The sequence below is a fragment of the Athene noctua genome, chromosome 5, assembly GCF_965140245.1.
Source record: "Athene noctua chromosome 5, bAthNoc1.hap1.1, whole genome shotgun sequence".
NCBI lineage: Eukaryota > Metazoa > Chordata > Aves > Strigiformes > Strigidae > Athene > Athene noctua.
Genome location: NC_134041.1, coordinates 59499934 through 59524986, shown reverse-complemented (window position 1 = coordinate 59524986; position 25053 = coordinate 59499934). Strand labels below are relative to the sequence as shown.

Here is a 25053-nt window from a genome sequence, read left to right as displayed (position 1 = left end):
TGGTATTTGGCAGTTCCTCCTGACCTTCTTCCCAGACCATCCTACAGGTGCAGTACATGCCTTTTCCTGCACTTGGATCTCTTTGATTTCTGTCTCTCACTTTTGCTAAGACAGAAAACTGATTATTGCCTTCCACATTACCTCTCAGGTCTGCAGGGCCCTATAAAACCCTGAAATCACCTCCATGGGGAGTTCAGCATGGACAGCCTTCCTTTCAGAAGTAAACAAATGACCAACAGTCAGAAATTAAAGATATATTTTTTTTCAGTGAAAGCATAACTTTAAAATAAAGTTTGTACACATTTTTGGGTGATTTCTGACAGGTATAAAATAGTTCAAGTTTGTCCCAAGAACCTTTTTCTCTGTCATAGAACATGTCTGCTAGTTTTGGGGTAGGGTGACATTTCTCTTTCAGAGCTGCCACAGTACAGTTTGAAATTATAGATTTCCGCAGGCTTTTGAACTCAGGCAGAGCAGTTAAAGGACTTTCTCTAACTGTGAGAGGAGGGTGACGTTTTGGAAGGCTTGATAGAAAGGAGCCCTTTTTGTCGCCATTGTTTTCTGCTAGAAGCTGCATTTACCTTAGCATTTGGATTAGAAGTATAATCTTAATCCTTGTAACATTTATATAGTGTATTCTTTCAATATTCTGCAATTCTGATAGTGTCACATATAGGGATTTGACAATATTTCATGTTCTCCATCGTCTCATTGCTCTTGCTGCCCAGGAGAACTTCATGTTTCCCCAAGTAATACTTCATAGAGCTCAGTAGCCCTTGAGATTATCTGCTTCTCTTCCTTCTCTGGCTTCCACTATGCATTTTAAGAGTTTCAGAAGTTCATATTATATTCTACATTTAGTAAATTTTATTGTTTTATAAATTAAAAAAGCAAAATTACAATACAAAATCCAGAAGACCTGGTGAGTATAGGTTTTAATAATTGAATCAAACAGTGCTTACAGTCCCATAGAATTTCAAGTTCATGTTGAAAATACAAAGAATAGATTATAAAAATTATGTGTAAAATAGTGTAGAAATGCACTGGTAAAGCAATCTGTACTCTTATCTGGGTAACAGCAACCCCAGGAAAAATAAATCGAAGCAGTCTGACCACGCTTAGCAAAGGCATTTATCTCAATAAGACAGCCAAACCATCTATAATAAATCAGTTCATCTAATCAGTGACCATACAAATGCAGCATTTTGACTGCAGCCGATGCAACTCCACAAAATTCATTGTTCAGAGTGTGCTGAAAGTAAAAGTCACACTTCATTGCAGTTCCAGGTGCCACATTTATCATCTTGCTTTTCAGAATGGGATAATGCCATAGTTTCTAAGCAGCCATTAGAAGGGAGAAATGTTACAGGCTGTACTTCATTTCTTATAATAGGAGTAGCTTTATAGGTTAGTAAACAGAAATGAAATGTCAAATGAATTCTGCTTTGGCCCAAAACAACTTGCTAAGTAGCATGATCAGGTATGTGTATGACAGATAACCAGCTTGATAATTCAGGGCCTAAGCACCCCCAATTCCCACAAACTTCAGCCATAGCTCCACTGTAAACCTTGGTATTGAGTTGGATACTTAGAAATTAATACATTTGCTTTAGTGGTTTGTTTCACAAAGTTTATCCTAAGTGACTTACTTGGAAAATGTTATGTGGGAAGCTGGTAGCAGAGCTGAAAGCAAAAGAAATGAGCTTCAAGTCCAGGTCTGCTATTTGTATTCTTACGCATTTAAGCACAAGACCATTTTTTCTCTACAACCAAATACAGGAAAATTAATTAATTAGGAATTGAATTTCCGTCTCTGAAAGGACGCTGAATTTTTTTTTTTTTGGAGTGTAGATTGTATTAGTGTTGCACGAGTTTGCATCCTTGATGCATTAAACTAACTGCTTTCCCTATATTGAATTACTTTTTAAAGTGACTGATGGCTGACACTTAAAGCTAAAGGACTGCTTAGGACTGTTGTGCTTTTTGTGTTTTCAGATTTTAAAAGTGTGGCTTCCAGATTAAAAAAAAAAAAAGTGTATTGTGATAAATATTTCCTTTTGATCGCAAGACACTTAAATAAAAGCTCTGATGGCAAAGGTGACTGGACTCCGTACGGAAACCTGTGAGGCCCTGGGTAACTGCAGGCTTTGTTACAGTGGGTGTGGTACTGCTGTCAGACTGTTAGACACGGTGGGCTCCCTCTTGCTGATACAGGCAAGGATTTGACACGGTATTCATAAAGACAAGGAAGGAGGAAGTGTGTTTGGGAAAATGTGGTAGTCATCTGGGAAAGATTCTTACCAGCAGTTCAGGTCTTTCTCAGTGCTCGCATCGTTCACTGGAAGCATTTGTTGGAGATCATCTAGTCTGAACTTCCATTTGAAGCAGGGTTATTGCCAACACCAGGTCAGCAGTAGCTTTGTTTAACCAAGTTTTACAAATCTCCAAGTACAGAGATGCCTCTCTGGGCAGCTGTTCCAGTGCTCCATCACCTTCCTAGTAAAAATTTTTTATAATATTCAGTTTGAACTCTACGTCCTGCAGTATGTGGCTGTTGCACCTTTTATATCTCCTGGCAAGACTGAGGAAAGTCGTGTTCTACTACCTTTGTAACCTTCAGATAGATTCAGGCAGCTATTAGATTGCTCCTTGGCTGGCTCTTTACCAGACTAAACAAACCCAGCTCCCTCAATCTCTCCTTACAGAACGTGTTCTATAGCAGTGCTCCTTGAACCCTTTCCACTTTCTCCATGTCTGTCTTGAGCTGACAGGTGCAAAAGTGTTCAGTTGATAACCTTTACAGAGCTCATTCTGTAGCCATTACTCATGGAAATTAGCAGTCATGATTACTTATACTGAGAAGTAACAAGGAAGTAAGTTCTGCAGTAGAGAGCTATAAGTGATTCTAGTGGTATTTTTTTTTAATTAATAATAATGTACACAATTATTACATATTTTTATCCCAGCTTTTTGAAGTTGGTATCCAAGAGTTTTTTCCACTACAGAAGTCTATTTATAAATAAAATGCTGATCTAAACCTCTTGCCCCTTCAACGTATATACTTGTGCCCAAACTCTTAAATGGGGAGTAGTGTTGTTATTAACTGGAGTTAATTTATATCATGTCTGGTGAAGTTCACCAAACGAACTATACAGGTGCAAGTGTGAGGTACCTTATCATCATCTATCCTGACTTTACAGAATCACAGAATGGTTTGGGTCAGAAGGGACCTTAAAGACCGTTCAGTTCCAACCCTCTGCCACGGGCAGGGCCACCTTCCACTAGCCCAGGTTGCCCAAAGCCCCGTCCAACCTGGCCCTGAACCCTTCCAGGGAGGGGGCAGCCACAGCTTCTCTGGGAAACCTGTGCCAGGGCCTCACCCCCCTCACAGGGAAGAATTTCCTTACATCTAATATAGATCTACCCTCTTTCAGTTTAAAACTGTTACCCCTTGTCCTACCCCTACACCCCTGATCCAGAGTCCCTCCCCCCTTTCCCGCAGCCCCTTTCAGCCCTGGGAGGCCGCTCTAAGGTCTCCCCGGAGCCTTCTCTTCTCCAGCTGAACCCCCCAACCCTCTCAGCCTGTCCTTACAGGGGGTGCTCCAGCCCCTGATCATTTTCGTGGCCTCTTCTGGCCCCACTCAAGCAGGTCCGTGTCCTTCTGCTGTTGGTGCCCCAGAGCTGGACCCAGCACTGCAGGGGGGGGTCTCATGAGAGCAGAGAAGAGGGGGAGAATCCTCTCCCTTGACCTGCTGGTTATGCTTCTCTTGATGCAGCCTAGGACATGGTTGGCTTTTTGAGCTCTCCTGCAGGTTTGAGGATTTCACCTAAAAACTCCCTTTACAGGAGTTCATGGCTTGTGAGTTCTACCTTTGAAGTGTGAACGCCAGTTAAGTTCAGTGTGCATGAAGGCTGTCAGAAGGCTGTGAATTTTCTGTGGGTTAGTTACTTGGTATGAGCTTCTGGGTATGGGTAAGCCCTGGGAATTCTAAAACCACTGCAAAGCCTATGCTCTGGTATTTTGAAAGCAAGGAAAAAATTGTGTAAATATGTAGTAACAGTATCTACTTCATCATGGCAGAAAGGGAGCTATCTGGAGTCTCAAAGAGAGGTTTCAGGACAATCCCAAAATTCTAAGAACAATTTAAAAGCTGATTTTTACACTGCGGTTCATCCTGTCATGTTTTTCACATTACTTAATCACTTATGCTGGTGCAAAGTGAATAAATGGAAACTATTACAGGGGTCTATTAACTGCCAGTTTTGTGCCCACTCTGTTAAACCGATGGCTTTTCCACTTTTTATCTTTCATAATTTATATTTTCCTTGTCTGAAAAATGAAGTCACTACTATTTTACCATGGTCTGAGATTTCATTTATGCTCTCTCAAGCAGTTTTCTCATGGAGAGATGAGTATCTTTGTCCTGTCACTTAACTGTACAGATGGGGAAGCTGATACCAAAGGAATTCTGCAGCTGTGATACTTATCCACTGTGTTCTCACTTGTGAAATGCAAAATATCAATGGCATCTGATCAGAATTGGATGAAGGACAGCCTGTGCCACAAACCTAATTTTAGCTCAACAGGCAACAATAGTGTGAAAATGTATGCATTTATGTATATGTGTTGTATATTTGCATGTATTTGTAGAAATGTTAAAGAGAAAGCAAAAATCTTTTGGTTCTGTAAAGCAAAAAGTGCCTCTATGACATTGTAAATGTCAGATCTTTGCAGGATCAACCACCATCCAAACAAACAAACAAAAAAATTAATTCTTAGTTTTCATCTAGACTTAAATCCTGAGGATGAATTTTTGAAAGAAGGGGAGCACCCAGCAACTCTTCCTGCCTTTGGCAAACCCGGCCTCTTTGTTGTGGTCACTAAGAGGAATCTGGGTGCCTTTGAAAATCCTGTTTGTTTTGTGGCTGTTGAGCAATTTTAAGAATCTGTCTTTGAACAGATAAGTGGACTGAGCTAAATGGGCTGTCAGACCTCACTGTTGTATTTATTCATGATTGTTGTACTGCGGTACTCTTCATCACTCTGAAGACTAACGGCAGAGTGTCAGTGTATGTGATGGCACGGTGATTTTTCAAACATTTTTTGTGAAGGCATCTTAAGTCTCAAGGCTGAAGATCTAACAGAACTGCACGCACTGTGCTTTTCCTGCAGCTTTGTGACATACACTAACCCCACTCCCTGCCAACCCAGCTCCCCCTTACGTGCCTCTTTGGGATAATGCTGAGAGTCTTTTCCCATGTTGCTCATCTTCTTTCCTGGCATGCTCTGCCTCTGTAATTAGATCTCAGTTGTTTATTTGTGACATCCCAGTTTGATGCCATAGAACGGGAGAAAGTGCTAGCTAGTGAAAAAGGAGGAGGATTAGAGAAGAGCTCACTTACCAGGGCACTAAGTGGATGGTGTTATCATGAATCCGTTAACACAATGAACTGATTAGTTTAAACAGTGTAAATTTCACAAGGCACTTAATTTCCAACTGCTGTTTTGTGTTGCCTTGATTCAGTCACAATACTTTCTTCATGCAGGCTGTGGAGTGCTTAACTTGCAATCGTGGTTTTCCTTTTGTTACTAATTATAATAAATATATTGGAAAATAGAAAAATGTTGATGTTAATTCACAGCTTCTGTTTTTTGGCTAAATGATGTTGTCCTACAGAGTTTCATTTCCTAATGAACCACATTATCTTTACGGAGCTATTCATGGAATCCAACTTTTATCTCTGGTGCCTACAAATGTGGCTTTAATGGTAAAACAGGTTTAAAAGCTTCTTCCTACCACCCAGAGGAATGGATTATAATATTCATCCCATTTGCAGCGTTTCTTCAGAAGTGATTAAAATAATGCACTTGGTGGAGGTGGCAAACTGAGAACAGAACAGGGACCCAAGGCTGTGAGGGAGCTGTGATGGAGCTGTCCCTAGTTTCTGCGTGTGCTACGTGTCATGTGGCAGAGATTGAAGCTTGCTGTTTGGTGAAGAGTGGCAGTTGGCTGGGACACTGAACTGGAGTTTTGGGGCTGTGGAGTGAATTCTCACCTTAGTGTGGGCTCCTGCACAGCATCGGCCAAGGCTTTGAGTCTCTGTGCCTTGTTTTTCCAAATGTATAATGAGGGTGGTTCTTCTTTTACACATGTTTATCTGTTTAGTCTATTTATGCTACGTTTTTGTATCTCGACATGTCTCATTAATTGTGAATGCAGTGCCTACGGCACTGATGCAGTACTGAATCAGGTCTTAGATGACTACAAAATTTGTCAAAGCAGTAAATTAGAATTAATCCAATCAGACATCATTCTTAGTTTGTTTCTCTTTCTGAAAGATTGAATTTAACTGCTGTGAAAGTAATATAGTATGTTACTCTATACTTAATTTACAAAATATTTTCTTTTAGTGGCTTCCAACACATAAAGCACAAAGGCACTAGTATCCGTACTCTACGGAGAGGTAATCTGAGCTAGTAAGGAGTACAGAGTCTGCCAGGATCATCTCACCAGTTAATAGTGCAACAGAAAGTAAAATTCACCTCTCCTGAGTATAAGCATGGTTCTTTTCTACTTTTTAGAATTTGTGAGTATATGTTGGGATAATTTACTTGTTCCATTTGACCCTAAAATTGGTGTAGCAAATGTTACTAAATGGATAAAAAAGGAGTCTTGATCAGATTATTTTCTCTAGTTCAGAGAATTTGCCTGACTATGGACCAAAGGGGAATCAAGGGGTCAGAATAATGAAGACCACCATTCTGCAGGTTAATGTGGGCATTAACACTGAAGTTGACCCAGCTGCAGTTTGCTCTGTCCCTGACTCTAGATTCTAGCGACGTAGGGGTCAAGACTGGACTGCCTGAATGGATCTGATTAATCCTAAATCTGTGTAGTGCTCCTTTGTACCTCCATTATTTCCAATATGTACTTACTCTTAATTCCTCTTTTACTTCCACTTTTCAGCAGAATTTTCCCTTAAGGAAGATGCTGAGTTTATAATATTAACATACAGCTGCATCTTAACAGGTTGAGGCTTTTTTGCATGTGTTAACATAACACTGAGGTGCAAGAGCCATCTCGATCTAATCCTATATAAGTGTAAGGTAAAATGTACCTCATCCATTTATTAAATGTTTTCATCTCCCACCCACCCTTATGAAAAACATAATCAAGGCAGATCCCTACACTGACAGTCTCTCTCAGAGTCTGTGTGGGACTGTTTTGATCCCATGAGCTCTCTCACCTGGCCTGGCAGGGCAGCACCAGTAGCCTGCAGAGGACTGGCCCACAGCTTCAGTTGGGTTTGACAGCTGTGCTCTGGACTATTCTTTCTCCACACAACCTTAGGGACATAAAAGTCTAATTTCTGTATGTATAAACTTAACACAAATACCTTTTGGGTGGAGAAAAGTTCTTGGGAAGAATTGCACAAGACGGGGCAGTGTTTTGCTCACTGCTGTTGTGCCCTTAGTGTAGTTCTATTCTGCATGTTTGGCCCTTTTTAATGATTTGCTTCCAAAAGTAAGCTAGACCTATGCAGTGATCTTGTGAAACAGTGCGTGCCTGCCTGTATTATCAGCAAGTGTTGACAGAAGGACAGAAGCTTCAGAAATGATTGAAAATTGGCTGCTGTGTGCAGGAAAGCATGGTTATGAGTTAATGGGAAAAGCTGCAGTGTGAGCTGGGAGCCTCCCAGCCCTCCCAGCAGTGAGATTGCAGAAGTTTTAGTATTCAGAAAACACGTTTGACTTTAAAGGTTTTTTGAGTGAAGAGGAAACGTGTGTACATAAAAGACAGAAAGAAAGAGGATTTCCAGGCAGGTGAAGCTCAAGGAATTAAAGATGAATACAAAATACATGGGGCTGACTCCAGTTAACATATGATTCTAGTAATCAGAATTTTAAATTCAACAGATGGAGTACTATTTTCTGTATGTGGGGTGATTTTTCAATATTTAAGACCTTAGTATCTGTTCTTTTAATCAGTTTTATAGCTTAAAGAAATGGGTGCCCTCCTCGTAAGGCATGTTCCTTGTCTTATGAGTCAGTGGTTGGGCGCTTTTTTTTTGCCTATAAAAAAATGCCTGATGTATCTCTCTGAAAAAGCAAAAAAGATCTAACTTTTCCTTTCAATAGTTTGAAAAGATAGTAATAGGAAACATGTACCTTGTCAATGGCATTATTTCCTAATATGCTGTTCCTTCTGAGGTCACCATGGTGTAATAAGTAAAGCCTGATGGAGCAACAGCATTCTGCCTGGCTGTGTTATGAAATACAGGAGTACTCCAGCTAAATGCTGATGCTTCTAATTGTAGTGGCTTTCAGAGATGGGAGCTTTTCATCTAGGCCTACCTTATGGCTTTCATTGCCTCTTAAAAAGGCCCAAACTACATGGAATATTCTACTATAATGCTGATGTTAAGGCCATATAGGTTACAGTATTCAAACAAACAAAAAAAATCTGTATTGCTTTTTTAATTGTGTGTCGTGGCATGTGAGGCTGGATTTTAAAAGGAGCAGTTTTTAATCTGTAGCAATGATGATTCTGCGTATGGAGAGAGTATCATTTAGGTCTCTGGAAGTGCTCAGGCTGCTAAAGTGAGCTTCAGTCCAGAGCTCAAAATTTGCTAATGATGAATTAGTCTAACACTTGGCAGCTGATGCTGTTGAGGGAATCAAGAGTGTATTTGTGGTTCACTGTGGCTCTGGGCTGGTGATACATCTCTGGCTATAGAAGCAGAGCTAGCACGCCAGGGTGAGAATTCACCTGCATCTGGATGGTAAAGTTATTTGTACTCCTGTACATGGGGCTTTGAAGCACTTGGAAGTTTGGTGTCAGTGATGCATCTTGGCAAATGAACAGCAGTGCGCTGGCACGGGCTCACAGACCTCTTTTACTGGAGTGAGTGAAAATCCCGGCATTCTCTTGTCAAAGCATGAAATCCCTGTCCTCAGGCATATGAGCAAAGTGAGTTTGGGGCAACCTTTCAAAATAGGTTTTTTTTTTTCATAGTGTTCTTTGCTTCTTCCAGGTGTATAAATGCAGCAATGTCCTGTGAATAAATTAATTTTTAAGAACTGTCTGGTGCTCAAAGGACTTTTGTAATTCTGTGATGGCTTTTCCACATTTGCATTTTTTGGGAAGACCGCTGTCTGCTGCCTGCATAAGTGATGACTGGGTTTATACTGCTAGTGAGTACGATGGGAGAAGGAAATCTCCTTAGTAGACTAGAGTCAAGACATGCTCTGTTATAAAGTCTGCTATAAGCTGCCCTGAGCAAAAGCAGCGTGATGCATCTGTCCCACTGCCAGAATGATCTGTATAATGTCGAATACCAGGACATTGTTTAGATCTGTCCTGTTCAAGCCTGGTAACTTGTGGATCTCTGTTCTTAGTTACAGTAGTACTTGGGCAGCAGTGGGCAATGGAGTGAGGCAGATAGGTACAAATGTAAAATATAGCAAATTCTCAAACTTCCACAGTTAATATTTTTAAGGAATGCATCACCGTTTCTTTGTGTTGACCACCTGCTGTTTTCACTCCTCTTTCTCTGCACGCTTGATATATTTCTCCCATCTGTCCCTTTCTCCTCGGCTGTAATGATGGGACAGAGATGCTGCCTCCTAAGTCTTCATCTCCTCAGAGCTTGTATTAAAGCAATCTCATGACTCCATTCCTCCCTAGCAGTATGGAGGTATTCATGTTGCTTTCTCATTTCCCCTTCCCTCATTCTCTCTGTGCTACATATAGATATATATGTACCGTAGTGTACTATCTCTGATGATCTAAGTAGAAATACTACATACACAAAGCATGAAATAGTCAGTGTTGATCCATACACGTATATGTACACATAAAAATATACATATGTTGGATGCCTAGTATCTTTCACTGTAGAATAGTCTTTGTATTGTCTTTTTATGATGTGAAATAACACATCCTTCATTGTAACTGGCCCTTCAAATTCTGTAAGGAAAGTTTTTTTAACAAAAAACCCCAGCATTTTCTTCATGAAATTCTGTTAGGATCAGCTGTGCTTTGAACTGTTCAAAACTGTCATTTCTGTTGAATGTTTTCCTCGGGAGATATTTTTAGTATGATAAAATAATATCTAGAGAGAAAAAGTAGCAAGAATAACATCTGCTATGCTTGGAGAGTCTGAGAACATGGACCTGAGTCCATCTGCTGCAGGTCACTGCCTTCCTCTCCTGACGTGCAGGCTGCAATGTGAAAAGTTCATGGTACAGACTGCTGCTGGATGAGGGGAGGAAGCAAATGTTATTGTTAATGGTTTACTGTTTTCTTGTAGCAGAACCAGCCTTGGAAATTTGTACCAAAATCCCCCTTAGAACAGATGACTTTGCAACTAATACGATCTCCGCCCCACCGCCCCCCCCCCCCCAAGTTAGGAAATAGTGTGTGCAACATATTTCTCGTCACCTCTGCAAATGCTTTGTGATGTAGCCTTCGGATTTTAATACTATTTTTTCCCTAAAATGTAATTTTCTCTTTTAGTATGTAGCTTAGACATGAGACTAAGAATTGCTTTGTGCTATTAATATATGCCCAGTACACGGAGTAAACTGAGCATGCTACATTCATCTACATTACTGGATATTAAAAAAAAAAAAAAAAAAAAAAAAAAAAGCACTTACTGCACAGATTCAGAGCTCTCACAAGACCTCATAATGGATATAATATATGTGAAAACTGCAGCAGGGTAGTAGGGAGCTATTTGTTCTCCATGCCCTTATTGGAGAGGGCAAGAAGTACTGACCTTAAAATTGCAGCAAGAAAGATTCAGTTTAGGCTTTTAGCAAACCTTCCAAAGGCAAAGACATTAAAGGGCTGAGGTAGTTTGTGTGCAGAGACCATGCATTTTTGGAATTCTTTAGCAGATTAGATAAATATCTGTCAGGGACCAAGTATTGATTCTTACCTTGGATGTTGTCCTTTCCAATATAATAAATGAAAACTTTGTGTGTAGAGGGAGCGCAGCTGGAGATAAGTGATGTTGAAGTGAGCTGGCATGAAACCAACCCTGCTTGTGCCTAGTAGAACCAGACCAGTTGGAGGAAAGAGTGGGTTTATACTAAGGCACAATGCCAGAACTTGATCTTCATCCCCAGTACAGCTCTAGAGCTTTATCTAAGCCTGTGCCTGTCAACATGTTTGCATGCAAGTGGTATGATGGCAGGAGAATCTGGCTTGGACCTGTGCTTTATTGATAGTCTTTTTACATCTTTTAAGGTTACTCTGGCTGCTGTAAAATCTGCATTTTCCAAATTTTGAAAGTTTGGTTGCAAACATTCTTTTCAATGTAATATTTGTACAATGTATGTCGCCACATAGCTGTCAAGGTTTGATATTTTTTGCACAGTGTTCTCCTTTCCAGACAGTTCCACTAATTTCAGATCATGCTGTTGAGTCCAGTGGATGTAATCAAAGCAGAAGGTTTTGCCCAACAACAATACAGGATGTAAAGTGACCATAATCCCAATCATTTTAAAATAATGAGCAACCATGATTAGTTTCTCTCTTTTTTTGAATTTATTTGTTGTTGGTTTTCCCTTTTTGTTATCAACAATGAGGAAGATACTTTTTATAAAAATCTATTTATCTTATTTATTAAGATGGAGAGGGTCAAATGTCAATGTGAAGGACAATTTTATGTCTCCAAGTCTTGCCCCAATATTGCTTTTTGAACAAACTTTACTTTGAGTTTCTAGCTGTAGGTGTAAACTAGCCAGCAATTCCCACAGCCCACAGTGTAGCTGTATGAAGGAAGCCAAATGCCAGTCCAGGTCTGCAGTCTTTCTCTCTGAGTTTGCCTTCTTTTGGGGATGCTTTGGAGCCACCACAGTGTGTGTGTATGAATGGAAGTTAAGATTCGCAGGAAGACTGATTGCAGAAGCAGAAAAATATCTGTACATGTATTTGTTTGCTAGCATGCTTTGGTAATCAGGGACTTAACTGGAAAACAGTAGCAGATAAACCGAAAGTTAGGCAGAAAGACTTGAAAGATGTTGTTATCTGTTTTAACAGGAAATTATAGAGTACGGGGAAGTACAGGAGAAAAGAAAACACAATTCAGTCAAATGCTCTTTCATATTTTTCTCTCAGCCCAGTTCTGAGTGATGTGGTTACATGAGGACTTGTGGGTTCTTGAAAATCTGTGTCTGGAGACTGGAAATCCAGAAAGAAAACAGAAAGAATCGCAAATGTTGATTTTATAATGTGGGATTACTTTTAGGCTTGTTCTCATTACATTTTAGGGAACCTGCTCTATTGTATTTTGAGTGTTTGAATATACTGAGCATTTTGAAGATGTTATAAAAGTGAATGTGCTTAAAAGCAGTGGATTTTGAGATAGAAAATGTCAGGTTTAAGTCAGAAGATGCATTACTGGCAAAGTGTATTGTATATTCCTAGTAAGCTACACAGTGTGGGGAGTCCATTTCGGCAAGGACATATGTATATAAAGATATAAAGAAAGGCATACTTAAATATTGTTGTGGGGAGGAGAGGCCAAAGGTGTTCCTTCATTTCTTAAAGGGAGGCTGGGGCCCCTCTTAGCAGGCAGTTTCACGGGTTAATTAGGAGTTCGGGGTTTTAGGCCATTCATTACAGGTTTCAAAACAGCTTTCTTCCTTTCTCCTCCTGTCAGGCGCGCAGCTGCTCGGGTAGACACTTAGCGTGGTAAGTGCATGCGTACTTCCCTGTTACAGCCTGTGACGTTGCGCTGTACACTGTGGGCAGGACCATCCCCAGATCAAGACCTTTAGCCAGTGGCCGCAGCGCCTTTGCGGTTGAACTCAGAGGGCTGACCTAACCGAAACCTTGAGCTGGGGGAAGGCTTGTTCACTTGCTGAAAAGGGCCTGCTAGGTTGCAGTATTTCCCACCCCACTTCTCTGATCAATTCTCTCTCGCAGGCAGGAATGGCATCTCCCGAAAATCCCGAGCAGCTGATCATTGCCCTGGAACCCGAGGCTGCCTCCATCTACTGCCGAAAGCTCCGCCTGCACCAGATGATAGACCTGAGTAGTAGGGCGCCTGTCAATGGTTATAGTCCAAGTGACACTATTGGAACTGGATTTACACAGGGTACTTCTATTAACTCACTTCTTTAGATTCTCATGCATAAGTTTGCTTTGTCCGTGAGGGCTGTTTTCTCACCGTTTCTCATTGAAATGTTAGCATCAGTTTCCATCAATCTTGAATTGACTAGCATCAGTTTGCTTTTATAAACTGTTTCACTGTTTACTGTACTTAGACTAGTTTAGGCATTGATCCAAGTAGACGTGTTTGCACACACTTGAATTTTAGCATGCAGGTAGCTTCACTGCCTTGCCTTCATTGGGATGTTGTGGGAGTCTTTTAGGATTTTCACAACAATATTTTTCTGCCTTAATTAAAAGCAATACTTCATGTTGGATCTTTTTTAAAAATTCAGCTTGTTGGAAAGAATTGCATATTTGATTAGCTGCATTACTGAAGCAGTGTTAAATAACTGGATCTTGAAGGAGACTTTTAGTCTGAGATGTTCCAGAATTTTGGCAGATGCTTTTTGATATAATCTTTATGAAATATCGTTAATTACTTTCAGCACTCAAGTGAACACACCATATTGGAGTATAGGAATTAATTTATCTGCTCATAGAAGAGCAACTAGATACAGCACTTCTGATATATTGACCTGGGATCTGTTGCTAATATAATTTGAAGAGTGACTTACAATGAGGGACAGAGATTGGACCACAGTGTAAGTCACTTGGCAAAAGATCCTTCATCACCAAAGATTTTTGAGCTTGGTATCCTACCTGAGAAAATAGGAGAGGAAAATAGGAGAAGAAAAAAAAAAGGAAAATGAAGCAGCCCTAAGCTGCGATTGCTGCATAATGTACAGATTTCCCATCTGTCTGAATCATAACAGTTGCACTGATATTGGTAGTAGTGTGTCAATCCATCACAGAAGGAATTTTTCAGCAGAATTTTTATTTTATCACATTTACTAGGTCAAAACGGTACAGGCAAATAAGAATAAGCTAGTAAAGCTATTTCTGTACTTACCGGAGGGTATTTTTTTTTAGTTAGGCAGAGTCACTACATCATTCTCTCAAATCCATATCTCTAGCCAGCACTTGTCAGATGTGTTCAGTGTTATGGAGGCCCACACAGAGCACAGGACACAATCCCTTTACAGGACACAGTCCCTTCAGGGGCCCCTCGCCTCCTGTCCCCTTGCTCGTGTCCTAAACCTTTCCAGTTCCATGTGATTTTACATGAACTCACTTTAAGGCTGCACAGGGATTTGCCTCTGGGAAAATAATAAAAGAAAAGAGTTTCTCTGGTGAAGGTTTTGAAGCTGGACAGAATCTGGCAGATCATGGATTTCTGCTAATGGGCATTTTCTGGGATGGAGGGTACCATTCTCCTTCTTGACTTTGTATGGTAAAAGCTATTTGAGTTGAGAAAGGCTTCATGTCAAAATTAATGAAAACAAAGTTTGGAGTGAATTAATTTGGGGTTAGAATTAAAATTTCATAAAGGCATGGCAGGCACCCAAGACAAGCTGAGAACAGATTAAGGAGAAAAGCCCTTTAAATATAAACAGAGAGAAGCACTCCAAGGACCACATTATTGCTGTGAAGTCAAAACAAAAATTTTACTGTTCATAGTAGCCAGGATAAGCTTACTTCAGTCGTAGTTAAAGACTGGCTCTTGTGTTCACTTCTAGCCCACAGGAGTGAATGAAAGAACTCCCATTGAGTTCTGTGGGCTCTGTGTCAGGCCCTTGCTTGGACCTAGTGCTCGTTCTGTCACTGAATGCTTTGTCGTTTAATCTCTCGCTGTGTGCTGCGAAGTCGGTGCAGCGAGGCTAATGCGGCTTGTCTGCATCGCAGGGTCTTTATGGGGAGGACACGGGTGCAAGTGGAGCTGCTGGTCTTTTTCTGATGATAGGCACTATAGAAACAAGAAGCAAAACACATTCAGTGATTTGCATGCTGATATTTTCTGAATGATATTTTTGTGCATGACAGGGTGCCTCTCTTCTTCTGTAGTGTTTTATTGAAGTGCCTTTGAACGTGAGTGAAGGTTACCTGGGGAATTTTTTTTTTTGATCATTCAGTTGTAGAGGTTGATTTAGAAACGTAATAGCAAAGGCTATCACTGCTCTGCTTTCTCTTCACAGACTGTTCTGCATCTTTTAAATGTCTAAGTAGCAATTAAGTCTTGTAAGTTAACTGTTTATTATAATGGTAGTGCTAGATTATGCTTAATTTTTAATTGGTGTATATTTAAAATATTATGAGGGTCAAACTTGATGAGCACTGTGGCCTTAAGAAGTTACAAACCTGAGAAGCAGTGCTTTTGGCAGCTTGTTTTGAGACAGACTGACATCCTGATGCCTGAACACCCCAAATCAGCAGTGGCTTTTGGAAATGTGGAGATCGTCTCCCCGGCCCCAGGCGGCGCGGGTTGGTGTGGCAGCGGCCTGGGGCTGCCGCCTGGTGGCACAGGCTGTGGCGAGCACAGCTGACTGTGAGACCACCAGGGCCCAGGCAGCGCTTTAAAAACCAGAATATTAAAAAAAATAAAAAAAAAATAAAAAAAAAAAAATGTCCTGTTTATAGCTTTCACATTAGGCTATTGGTTTTAATCCATTTAGTATCAAGGAAGATCAGTGGGGCTGAAAAACATTTCTCCTTCTTTCTAGGAACAGCGTTATAATGTTCCTGATTCTAATGCAATAATTTTTGTTTGTTTTGTTAAGAAGTGATACATAAGGATCTGTCAGCCTGCTTGCACTTCTTTCCTGCAGCTTATAATAATCAACTTCTTCATGTTTTCTTATACTCAGTAATTTTTTCTCTGTCAATGACTAGCTAAGGAACACGTCCGTCGGAATCGACAGAGTCGTACCTTTCTGGTGGAAAATGTCATAGGAGAGATCTGGTCTGAACTGGAGGAAGGTAGTGTCCTTTCTTGAATGAACTTTGCTCTTACTGATTTTATATTGGAGGCAAACATTTTGTTTCCTACAAATGTGCTGTGCACTGCACTGTTCCCACAGTGATTATAAATAGGAAAAGAAAAAAATACAAGTTCATGTGCTGCTCTCAGTTACTAAGGCTGAACTGCAATTCTGTATGCTCTAGCAAAATATGGTTTGTTAAGGAGATGGTATAAAGGAGTCCAGGTTTTAAAATGCATCCAGAATATTTTCCTCGGAATAGGCTTTGTAAATATGCCATAGTATTAATTTGGTAGCCCACTAGAACGTACACTAGCAGCATGAGCAGTTCCACTGATCTTTTCACCTGTGCTAAATCAATAGCTTTTAACAACTGAATTTAATATTTGTTATCAATCATTGTGTTATAATTACTAATAAAGATCAAGCCTTCAGTGCAGATGTTCATGACTTTCTGTCGGTCACTATCTCTCATGGTGATAATGCCCCTGAGAAGCTTTCATTGCAGTATGCTGTTGGGATAACACTAATGTAAATACCATTCCTTTGGCAAACTAGGTGACCGTTACATCGTTGTTGACAGTGGAGGAGGCACAGTGGATATGACTGTCCATCAGATCAGACTCCCTGAAGGACATCTTAAAGAGCTATACAAGGCAACAGGTACCGTCACTTCCACCGCTTGCTTTGTTTATGTAATGTTTTGACTTGTCCGTGAAGGAAATGTATTCCTTTATTATTTGCTACATTTCACTAACAGTTCTTCCTGAAATAAGACCAACACTCAAAATTAGTATAACCTAGCTGCTAGTCATCAGACGTGTAAGTCACTTCATGCTTCTGATGCTTTTGGATGGTAGTCCTGACACTGGGAGAGTAAGAAACTGTCATCTCTTGTGTTATTCACTTCCATTCAGGCCATGACCTTCTGCCATGGTCCTGGTCTGACTTCTGCTAATGGACTCGTCATCTTCCTGTCCTGTGAGAAGTCACCTGTGTATTGCTTCTCTGTTTAAGTATTCAGAGATGTATTGTGGAGATATGAATAGTTGAGTGTCACAACAAGATCCTTGTAAGGTGACTATTGCCAGAACAGAAGTTTCCCTAGATTTAAGGGGAATCATATATTCCCGTAATTTCACAGGCAGTGTAACAAGGAGGGTCTGCTGTCCCCTGGGAAGAATGGGCAATGGTTGGTCCCCAACAAAGATATAAAGTGCAATTCCTTGAATGGTATTCCCTTCCTGAACTCTGGATCCCCTTTGACTTTGTCCTGTGGCTAAGCTGTTAAGCACATGAGAAGCTTGTTATTTGTTGCTGAGTCTCTATACCAAGCTAATCTTCACCTCTATGATTCATCAGTGAGCCTTCTCAGTCTTGGTGGCTGTAAGACTATCTCAGGAAACAACCTAATAAGAGCAAATGGGACAGTGCACATCAAGTCTGTTTACTCTTAAATATGAGTCCAAACCACACCTTGCCATGTGTGGATAGGGAGGCAGTTTCCTCTGCTTCTACTAAAAATGTTTCTGTTTTATAGTGGTAGTGATACAGTGGCTATGATGGTATAGGAGTAAAAGTGAGACAAAGGTAAGATTATGTTCTGTATTAGACCAACTGCTGCCTTTAGGAAAGATACTTCATTTTGTAGACCGCCCATGACGGTCCTAGTAGTGTTGATCTGATGTGTATTTGGTCAACTTGGAATCTAATAAGCAGTTCAGAATATTAAAGCTGTGTTTTGTTTGTAATACAGGTGGGCCATATGGTTCTCTAGGTGTGGACTATGAATTTGAAAAGCTCCTGTGTAAAATATTTGGAGAAGATTTTATTGAGCAATTTAAAATCAAGCGTCCTGCTGCCTGGGTAGATCTGATGATAGCATTTGAGTCCCGTAAACGAGCAGCAGCTCCAGACAGGACCAATCCACTAAACATCACTCTGCCTTTCTCCTTCATTGACTATTACAAGAAGTTTCGAGGTCACAGTGTAGAACATGCCTTGAGGAAAAGCAAGTGAGTAGACGATTGAACCCAAATGGATGCAGAATTAACTACTGGTAGCAAAGACAAAACATTAAAATATCCTAATTACATGTAGACTGAAAGGTAATAATGTGAAAATGCAATATAAGGATGAGAAAACGGGATCACCTGAAGTGCAGCTTCCAGAATGAAAAGTTCTGGTCAATCTCTTGCAAAAGCTTTTCTGTACAAGACTTGCACTCTTCTGGTATTGCTTTCCATGACTTTTGTTAGGTCACCACTGCATCACTTTCCTGAATTTGGATCATATATTCTGAGTCCCTTATGTATTAGTTAGGAATATGAGAACAAATACAGAATTTGATGTCTAGAATTTAGTTACCAGAATCTTAATTCTGAGAGGCCTGGGCCCTCAAACAAATCCAAGATCTTGAGTGAGATGTGTAAATATATTCATGACCTGAGGAAAGCTATTAACAATCCCAGATCACTTGTGAAAAAATATACAACTGCATAGAGCTTTGCAAGGGGAAAGCATTCTTTGGAAGTGATGACATGCTTTCTTTTCTTCTAGTATTTTACCAGTAAGATAATTTGCTTGGTAGGTGGGGAGGCATAATCCCCTCCAGAGACTTCATGATTTTCAGTATCAAGAAGGCATCCTAAATGAAAAGATAATGGGCTGCTATAGAAAAGGAAGTGAGGAGAAAGTAGAAGTGGGCATTTTGCATCTTTTGGAATTGTATACTACAGGAGACCTGGTGAATAATGACATAAAAGAGAATGAACAAGAGAGCCTGTGAATCTGGGGCAGGATGCTTTGGACCTGAGAGCAGAAGACATGATATTTAGTACCTGTGCCTTGGCTTCTTTCTGCCTTTTTTAAATCCAGGGAATGATGAATGTTGCATGCAGGCTGAAACTCCTGCATGTCTTCCTAAAGTTATTGGTAAATGTACTTTAAGCCTAAATGACTTGGGATCCAGCTCAGAGGCACTTCCTATATGAGACTGAGGTTCTGAAATCATTGAAAATTTCTGGAAATATTCTCCCTCAGACGATCTCCTTCTTATTAATAGCCTTAATGGTGAATCTTAGAGGGAATGCTAAATGTTCCCTTCAAATAAAATTAAATTAATTGGATAACTTGGTAAAAAAAATATAAAGGTGACATATAATGTGCATGAATGAAAAGGAGATTACTGAGTTATGTGGATTTCTATCCGTGATGGAATAACGTAATGCCTGTATTCACTTAACAAATGTTATGCCTCATTAAAAATGCTTCGCTTCTTCTGCCTCCTGAGGCTTCCCATACTTGCCTGTTTTCCTTGTGTGTTTCCTGTGGCTTTGGCCTGCTACTGCTATAATCTAAATGTTGCCCTTCTGGGGATGAATCAGTATTGTTTCAGATGAGCGAGCACTGCATTAGCTGCCAGCTGTTTCAGGAAGCAGCTGAGCATTGGTAATGCTACAGAAGGCAGTCGGGCAAAGAAAACAACAATTAGACAAGCAAAAATAACAATTCTTCCTTGAAATTTTACATTGTTGTAGTTGGTATGGGGCTAGGTTGAGGTGAGGCACTTTTTTCTAAGTCAAATTCATATGGATTCTCTAAACTCACTCATTTATTTAGCGTGTCTTGTGTGCGCTCAGCTATTTCTTACAGCTCAGCTGTAATATTTTAATGCCCTTTCCAACTTCTTTTACAGTGTGGATTTTGTGAAGTGGTCCTCCCAGGGAATGCTGAGGATGAGCCCGGATGCAATGAATGCTCTTTTCAAGCCTACAATTGACCAGATCGTTCAGCACCTTAGTATGTATCTGTGTGTAAATCCACTTTCTGGCTGAGCTGAAACTGAAACCTTGCTTACCTGTTTCAAACCAGTAACTGGAATTCAAGTCAAACTACCTCCCTAGTACACACCGAATGTGGGCAAGGAATTTAGTTCTGAAACTTGTAGTTCTCTACAAAGTAGTAAGGGAAATCACCTTTAACGTATTTCTACCTAGTTCTAATACACTAGTATACACTGAGTGTGATTTAGTCCTGTTACTGCCTAAGCTTCGATTATTCTGTACTCCCAGGGCTACAAGCATTCAGAAGGCTGAAATGCACTGACTAACCCAGATCCTGCTGTTCTGTTTCCTGTTTCAGGCAGCAACTACATAATGCCAGAGATGTAACTAGTTTCTGATTATTCCTGCTATTAAGACTTCTAGTTCATTTCTCCTCAGTGGAAGGTCACATTTGTTCATGACTGTCCAAATCACTGACATCTCTAAAACACAAATAATGCATCATGATAAAAGTACTTCCAGGCATGACTTAAGCAGCACTGAATTTATTTGTCTAGTAATGGGAAGTGACATAGGCTTATTGGGAAATCTATTATTTGAAGTTTTGCTGGTGGAAGATTGGATTTGTATCGAGTATAATACATGTACTGAGCAAAGTATAGCTGTTCTACACATTACAAAGCACTAATTGAATTGTATTTGGAATGGAATATCCAGCTTTGCTCGCTATATGTGAGTGATTACTAAGTAAATTTCAGAGGTCACAACTTAGGAAGACAACTAGTACAGAACAGCTTATATGTGAGCAGAGAGGGAGAGACCTAGAATGACGATATTGTGACAGATAGCTCAATCGTGCCGCCTCAGTTATTTGAACTAAGGATGAGCCTACAACTGAACTGTATGATACTCTTCAAAGTAGGGGATGTGGGCTTAAACTAAGAAAGAACATCTGTAGAAATGTAAGGACGTATTAGTTTACAGGTGGTACATATCGTGGCTAAATTGTTAAGGTCAGAAGTAATAAGTGAATTTAAGATGCAGTGACTTATCTGGAATGCAGTGAAGGGCATGCAGATTTAACTGGTTAGGTTTAGGAATATCTCACTGATACCTGAAGTGGCAAGATGTCTGTTTCCCTGCTAGCCATGTGACTGGCGGGATATCTTTGCAAGAACTCCATGTCTCCCTTTAGTGGAAGAAGCTAAATAAAAAAATCTGTTTTAAATGCCACTTCAGAAATATTGTATGCTTTGAGGTAAGTTTCCATTCACAGTGAAATAGAGTATAGAAGAGACTGCAGAAGTGGAACTACCGTGTGCTGGGAGTGGCAGTGTGGGCATAGATGTGGCATTTTCAGATCTTGTGCATGGGATGTTCAGTGCACTCAGACATTAGGAGTTTCACTTGCATTGCCTTGTCACAGTGTATTTCTCCCCATTGAACGGGCTCTGTTTCTGTTTAGGTGATGTGTTTGATAAGCCAGAAGTGACCAATGTCAAGTTTCTGTTCCTGGTGGGTGGCTTCGCTGAATCCCCCTTACTCCAACAAGCTGTCCAGAGTGCTTTTGGTTCGAGATGTCGAGTCATCATTCCTCAGGATGTGGGGCTCACTATCCTCAAGGGAGCTGTTCTTTTTGGTCTAGACCCTGCTGTCATCAAAGTGCGGCGTTCACCTCTCACCTATGGTGTGGGTGTGCTCAACCGGTTTGTGGAAGGAAAGCATCCGCCAGAGAAGCTTCTAATCAAAGATGGCACACGCTGGTGCACTGATGTCTTTGACAAATTTATCTCAGCCGACCAATCCGTAGCCCTTGGAGAAACTGTGACACGCAGTTACACACCTGCCAAACCTTCTCAGTTAGTAATAGTAATCAATATCTATAGCTCAGAACAAGATAATGTTAGCTTCATCACCGAATCTGGAGTGAAAAAGTGTGGCACCCTTCGCCTGGATCTCACGGGAACTGATGCTTCAGTGCCAAACCGGCGGGAGATCAAAACACTTATGCAGTTTGGGGACACTGAAATCAAAGCCATGGCCATTGATGTTGCCACCTCTAAAAGTGTCAAAGTTGGTATTGATTTCTTAAACTACTAACAGCTCATTTTCCCCACCACAGCCTGTTTGTGAGATTAATCTTCCACTGTTCCATTTTTTGACTTTTATGTATCACGTTATCAACTTGAATTTCAGCAGGCTATATGAGAACAGCTAGTAAGGTGGGGTATGTCATGTTTGTGGCCTTTGACGACCAAAGGCTGGATTTTGAAAGACCTTTAAAAAGTCTAGGGAGCAAAAGTTCCAGAGGTAGTAAAAGTTCCCAAGTTACTCAAGCATGCTTAAAAGGTCTACCTTTATTAAGTAAATACTGATTATTGTTGGGTCCTGAAGATTAGTTAAAAAGATATAAAATAGTAATCTCTTTGCCTTGTTGTTCCTCTTCCTCCTCCTTCCAAGAAAAACTCACCCACGCGGTTGCTGTAGGGGATGCATCTGTGTGGGATATCTGTCTAAACAGCACCATCCTCTGGCAATGGGAACAAATTAGTAGTCTGTAGTGGTTTTTTGATTTTTGCCCTGTGCTTTCAAAATTTTAAGTGCTGAAAATCAATGACTTAAGAAACGGGAACTGAGGAACTGAGTTTCTTAAATTCTGAGATCCTACTGAAAAGAAAACCCTCAGAAATCCTTAAAATTAGATTTAGAATATATATATATATATATATATATATATATATATATGGTAGGAGCCTAATATTGATTGCTCCAGTTTGAAAACAAGGCCTTTATTGTCAAAGCTCTTAGAACAAGCTGTTGGATTAAATAGCTCATTATACTTTGGAAAGTTATTGAGGACAAAGCTATTTCCCTTTTGGGTCTTCTAAACTTATTTTTATTAGTCTCCATTTGAAATCATGGAATCACAGAATAGTTGAGGTTGGAGGGGACATCCATTGACTGTCTAGTCCAACCTCAGCTCTAAGCAGTGTCAGCTGGAGCAGGATGCTTTGTCCAGTTTTGAATGTCTCCAAAGATGGAGATGCCTACACTCTGGGCAACCTGTTCCAGTATTTGACAACCCTCACTGCAAAAGAAAATTTTTTCTTATGTTTAAAAGGAATTTCTTGAGTTTCAATTTGTGCCTATTGGCTCCTGTTCCTTCACTGGATACCTCTGAGAAGTCTGGCCCCATCTTCTTTACTGTTTTCTGTCAATTTGTAGCATCCCCTGAGCCTTCTTGAGTCTAAACAAGTCTCAGCCCTCTCAGCCTCTCCTCACATGATAGATATTCCAATCCCTTAATCATCATGCCCATGTCTCTCGTATCAAGAAGCACAGAACTGGATGTGGCACTCCAGATGTGGTCTCACCAGGGATGAATAAAGGGAAATAATCACTTTCCTTGACCTGCTGGCAATACTCTTCCTAATGCAGCCCAGGAGGTTATTGGCATTCTTTGTTGCAAGGGCACATTGCTGGCTCACGCTCAACTTCTGTGTCTGCCAAGACCCCAAGGTTTTTTTCTGCCAAGCTACTTCCCAGCCAGTTGGCCTGCAGCATATACTGGTGCATGGGGTTATTCCTCCCTAGGTTCAGGACTTTGCACTTCCCTTCGTTGAACTTTTTGAGGTTCCTGTCTGCACATTTCTCCAGCCTGTCAAGGTCCCTCTGACTCATGTGGTATTCAAGCACTTCTCTAAGTGATTTTATTTCTTTTCTTGTTAAACCCTGTGTTAAGTTGTGGAAGTACATTTAGATGATGGTTGTCCAAGAAGATTTAAACAATTTAAAAGAGAGAAAACATCCAGATCAAAAGTACAGTAATATATTTTGAGTAGCAAACATTTAAACTGAGTAAAATATATTTCTGAGTTGAGTTGAATGGCCAGTAAAGTGGAAGGCAGAAGCCAAGGGAATGAAACTACAAGAGCATTAAATAAAGCATTCCTTACATAGCTATGAGGAGACAACTCCAATGTAGGTGAAGCACAATGATGGTCATGGTAGCATCTTTTTTTCCAAGTAATAACTTTCTGGAAATTTTTCCTTAAGCACATTCACATGGGAAATTTCTCCTGCAACTGGAACAGTTTTTATTTTGCAAAATGCACAATTTTGGTGGATAACTTCTGAAACCCACAGTCTGTATCTGCCATGAACTGACAATTTCAGATTCAAATCCCAATCCTACTCCAATTTGACAGACTGATGCTAACCTGTAGCATCACCCTAAACTGTTGACACTGTCAAGAGAATTTATATAGAGCTGCCTGATTACCTGCTGGAATTCATTACATTCTTGAAACTTTGAAAGGTTAATTGTTAAACTGAACCATCCTTTCTAATAAGTTGAACATGAGTTAAATCCATTACTGACACTTTTGGGAAATGAAAGCTTTATCAATGACTTCACTAATTTACGTTCCAATCCTGCACTTAAGCTTTCTGTGTTTAGCCTGGAGTTTTGCCACAGTAAAGAGCTGCAGAACTGCATTTTGCCATTGAGTTTTCTGCGTCTTCTGCAGAATTCCCTGGTCGAATGTGAAATCTGTTCTGTATTCAGCTTTAAAAAAAAAAGACAAAAAAAAAAAGACTGCAGAGAATGCTAGTCACAGTATCCACCTGGATACTTTCTATAATTACAAAGTGTGCTTGCTAGCATTCAGTTTCCTGCTGCCTGCTAAATGCTTTAAAAGCTAAATACTGGGATTTTTTTTGTGTGTTGCTTTCCATGGTTTACAAACAAGAGAAACTTTAAGATGAGTTATGAACAATATAATTTTATGTATATACAATATTTAAATATTGTACAGACTCTTTCTTTCTACAGTGCTATTTTCTTGTATAAAAATGCTCTTTGCCTCTGTTGATTTCATTCAGCTGTTAATTTTAAATAACATAGTTTCTCAATCAGCTTCTGTAATTATAGGCTTTTAAAGATGGTAAGATATGAAATATAAAAGGCTGATCTTATAATAATAGGAAAGAAATGTTGGTGTGTCAGAGAATACAGCATTCTTCCTGCAATGCAAGTCATACCAGTTAAGCATATTACACAGATGCACTAGTATGTTGCTGGGATTTTCATTTCTTTGTTTCAGATGATGACCATTCCATCTCCAGCAGTTCATCATAATAATGGATGAATCCTCCTGTAAAACCAAGTTAAAAATTAGACTGTTTGATCTGGATATACAGCTTCTTCACTATGTTTTGGGCTTTTATTAAGGAACTTCTCTAGTTTAAAAAAAAAAAAAAAACAAACAAACACCCAAACAACCA

At 40.1% G+C, this 25053-nt stretch overlaps 1 protein-coding gene across 3 annotated transcripts in view; it reads left to right on the top strand.

Annotated features, from left to right (window-relative positions):
• The window catches only part of HSPA12A (heat shock protein family A (Hsp70) member 12A), an 84010-nt gene extending 59645 nt beyond the window's left edge, over positions 1–24365 (top strand). For all 3 annotated transcript variants that reach the window (XM_074907814.1, XM_074907815.1, XM_074907816.1), the window contains exons 7-12: positions 12939–13110; positions 15894–15980; positions 16541–16645; positions 17739–17997; positions 19680–19783; positions 21233–24365. In XM_074907814.1, coding sequence (XP_074763915.1) covers positions 12939–13110; positions 15894–15980; positions 16541–16645; positions 17739–17997; positions 19680–19783; positions 21233–21867 — 1362 coding nt within the window. In that variant the 3' untranslated portion in view covers positions 21868–24365. The remainder of the gene's footprint in view (positions 1–12938; positions 13111–15893; positions 15981–16540; positions 16646–17738; positions 17998–19679; positions 19784–21232) is intronic.
• The last annotated feature ends 688 nt before the right edge of the window (positions 24366–25053 follow it).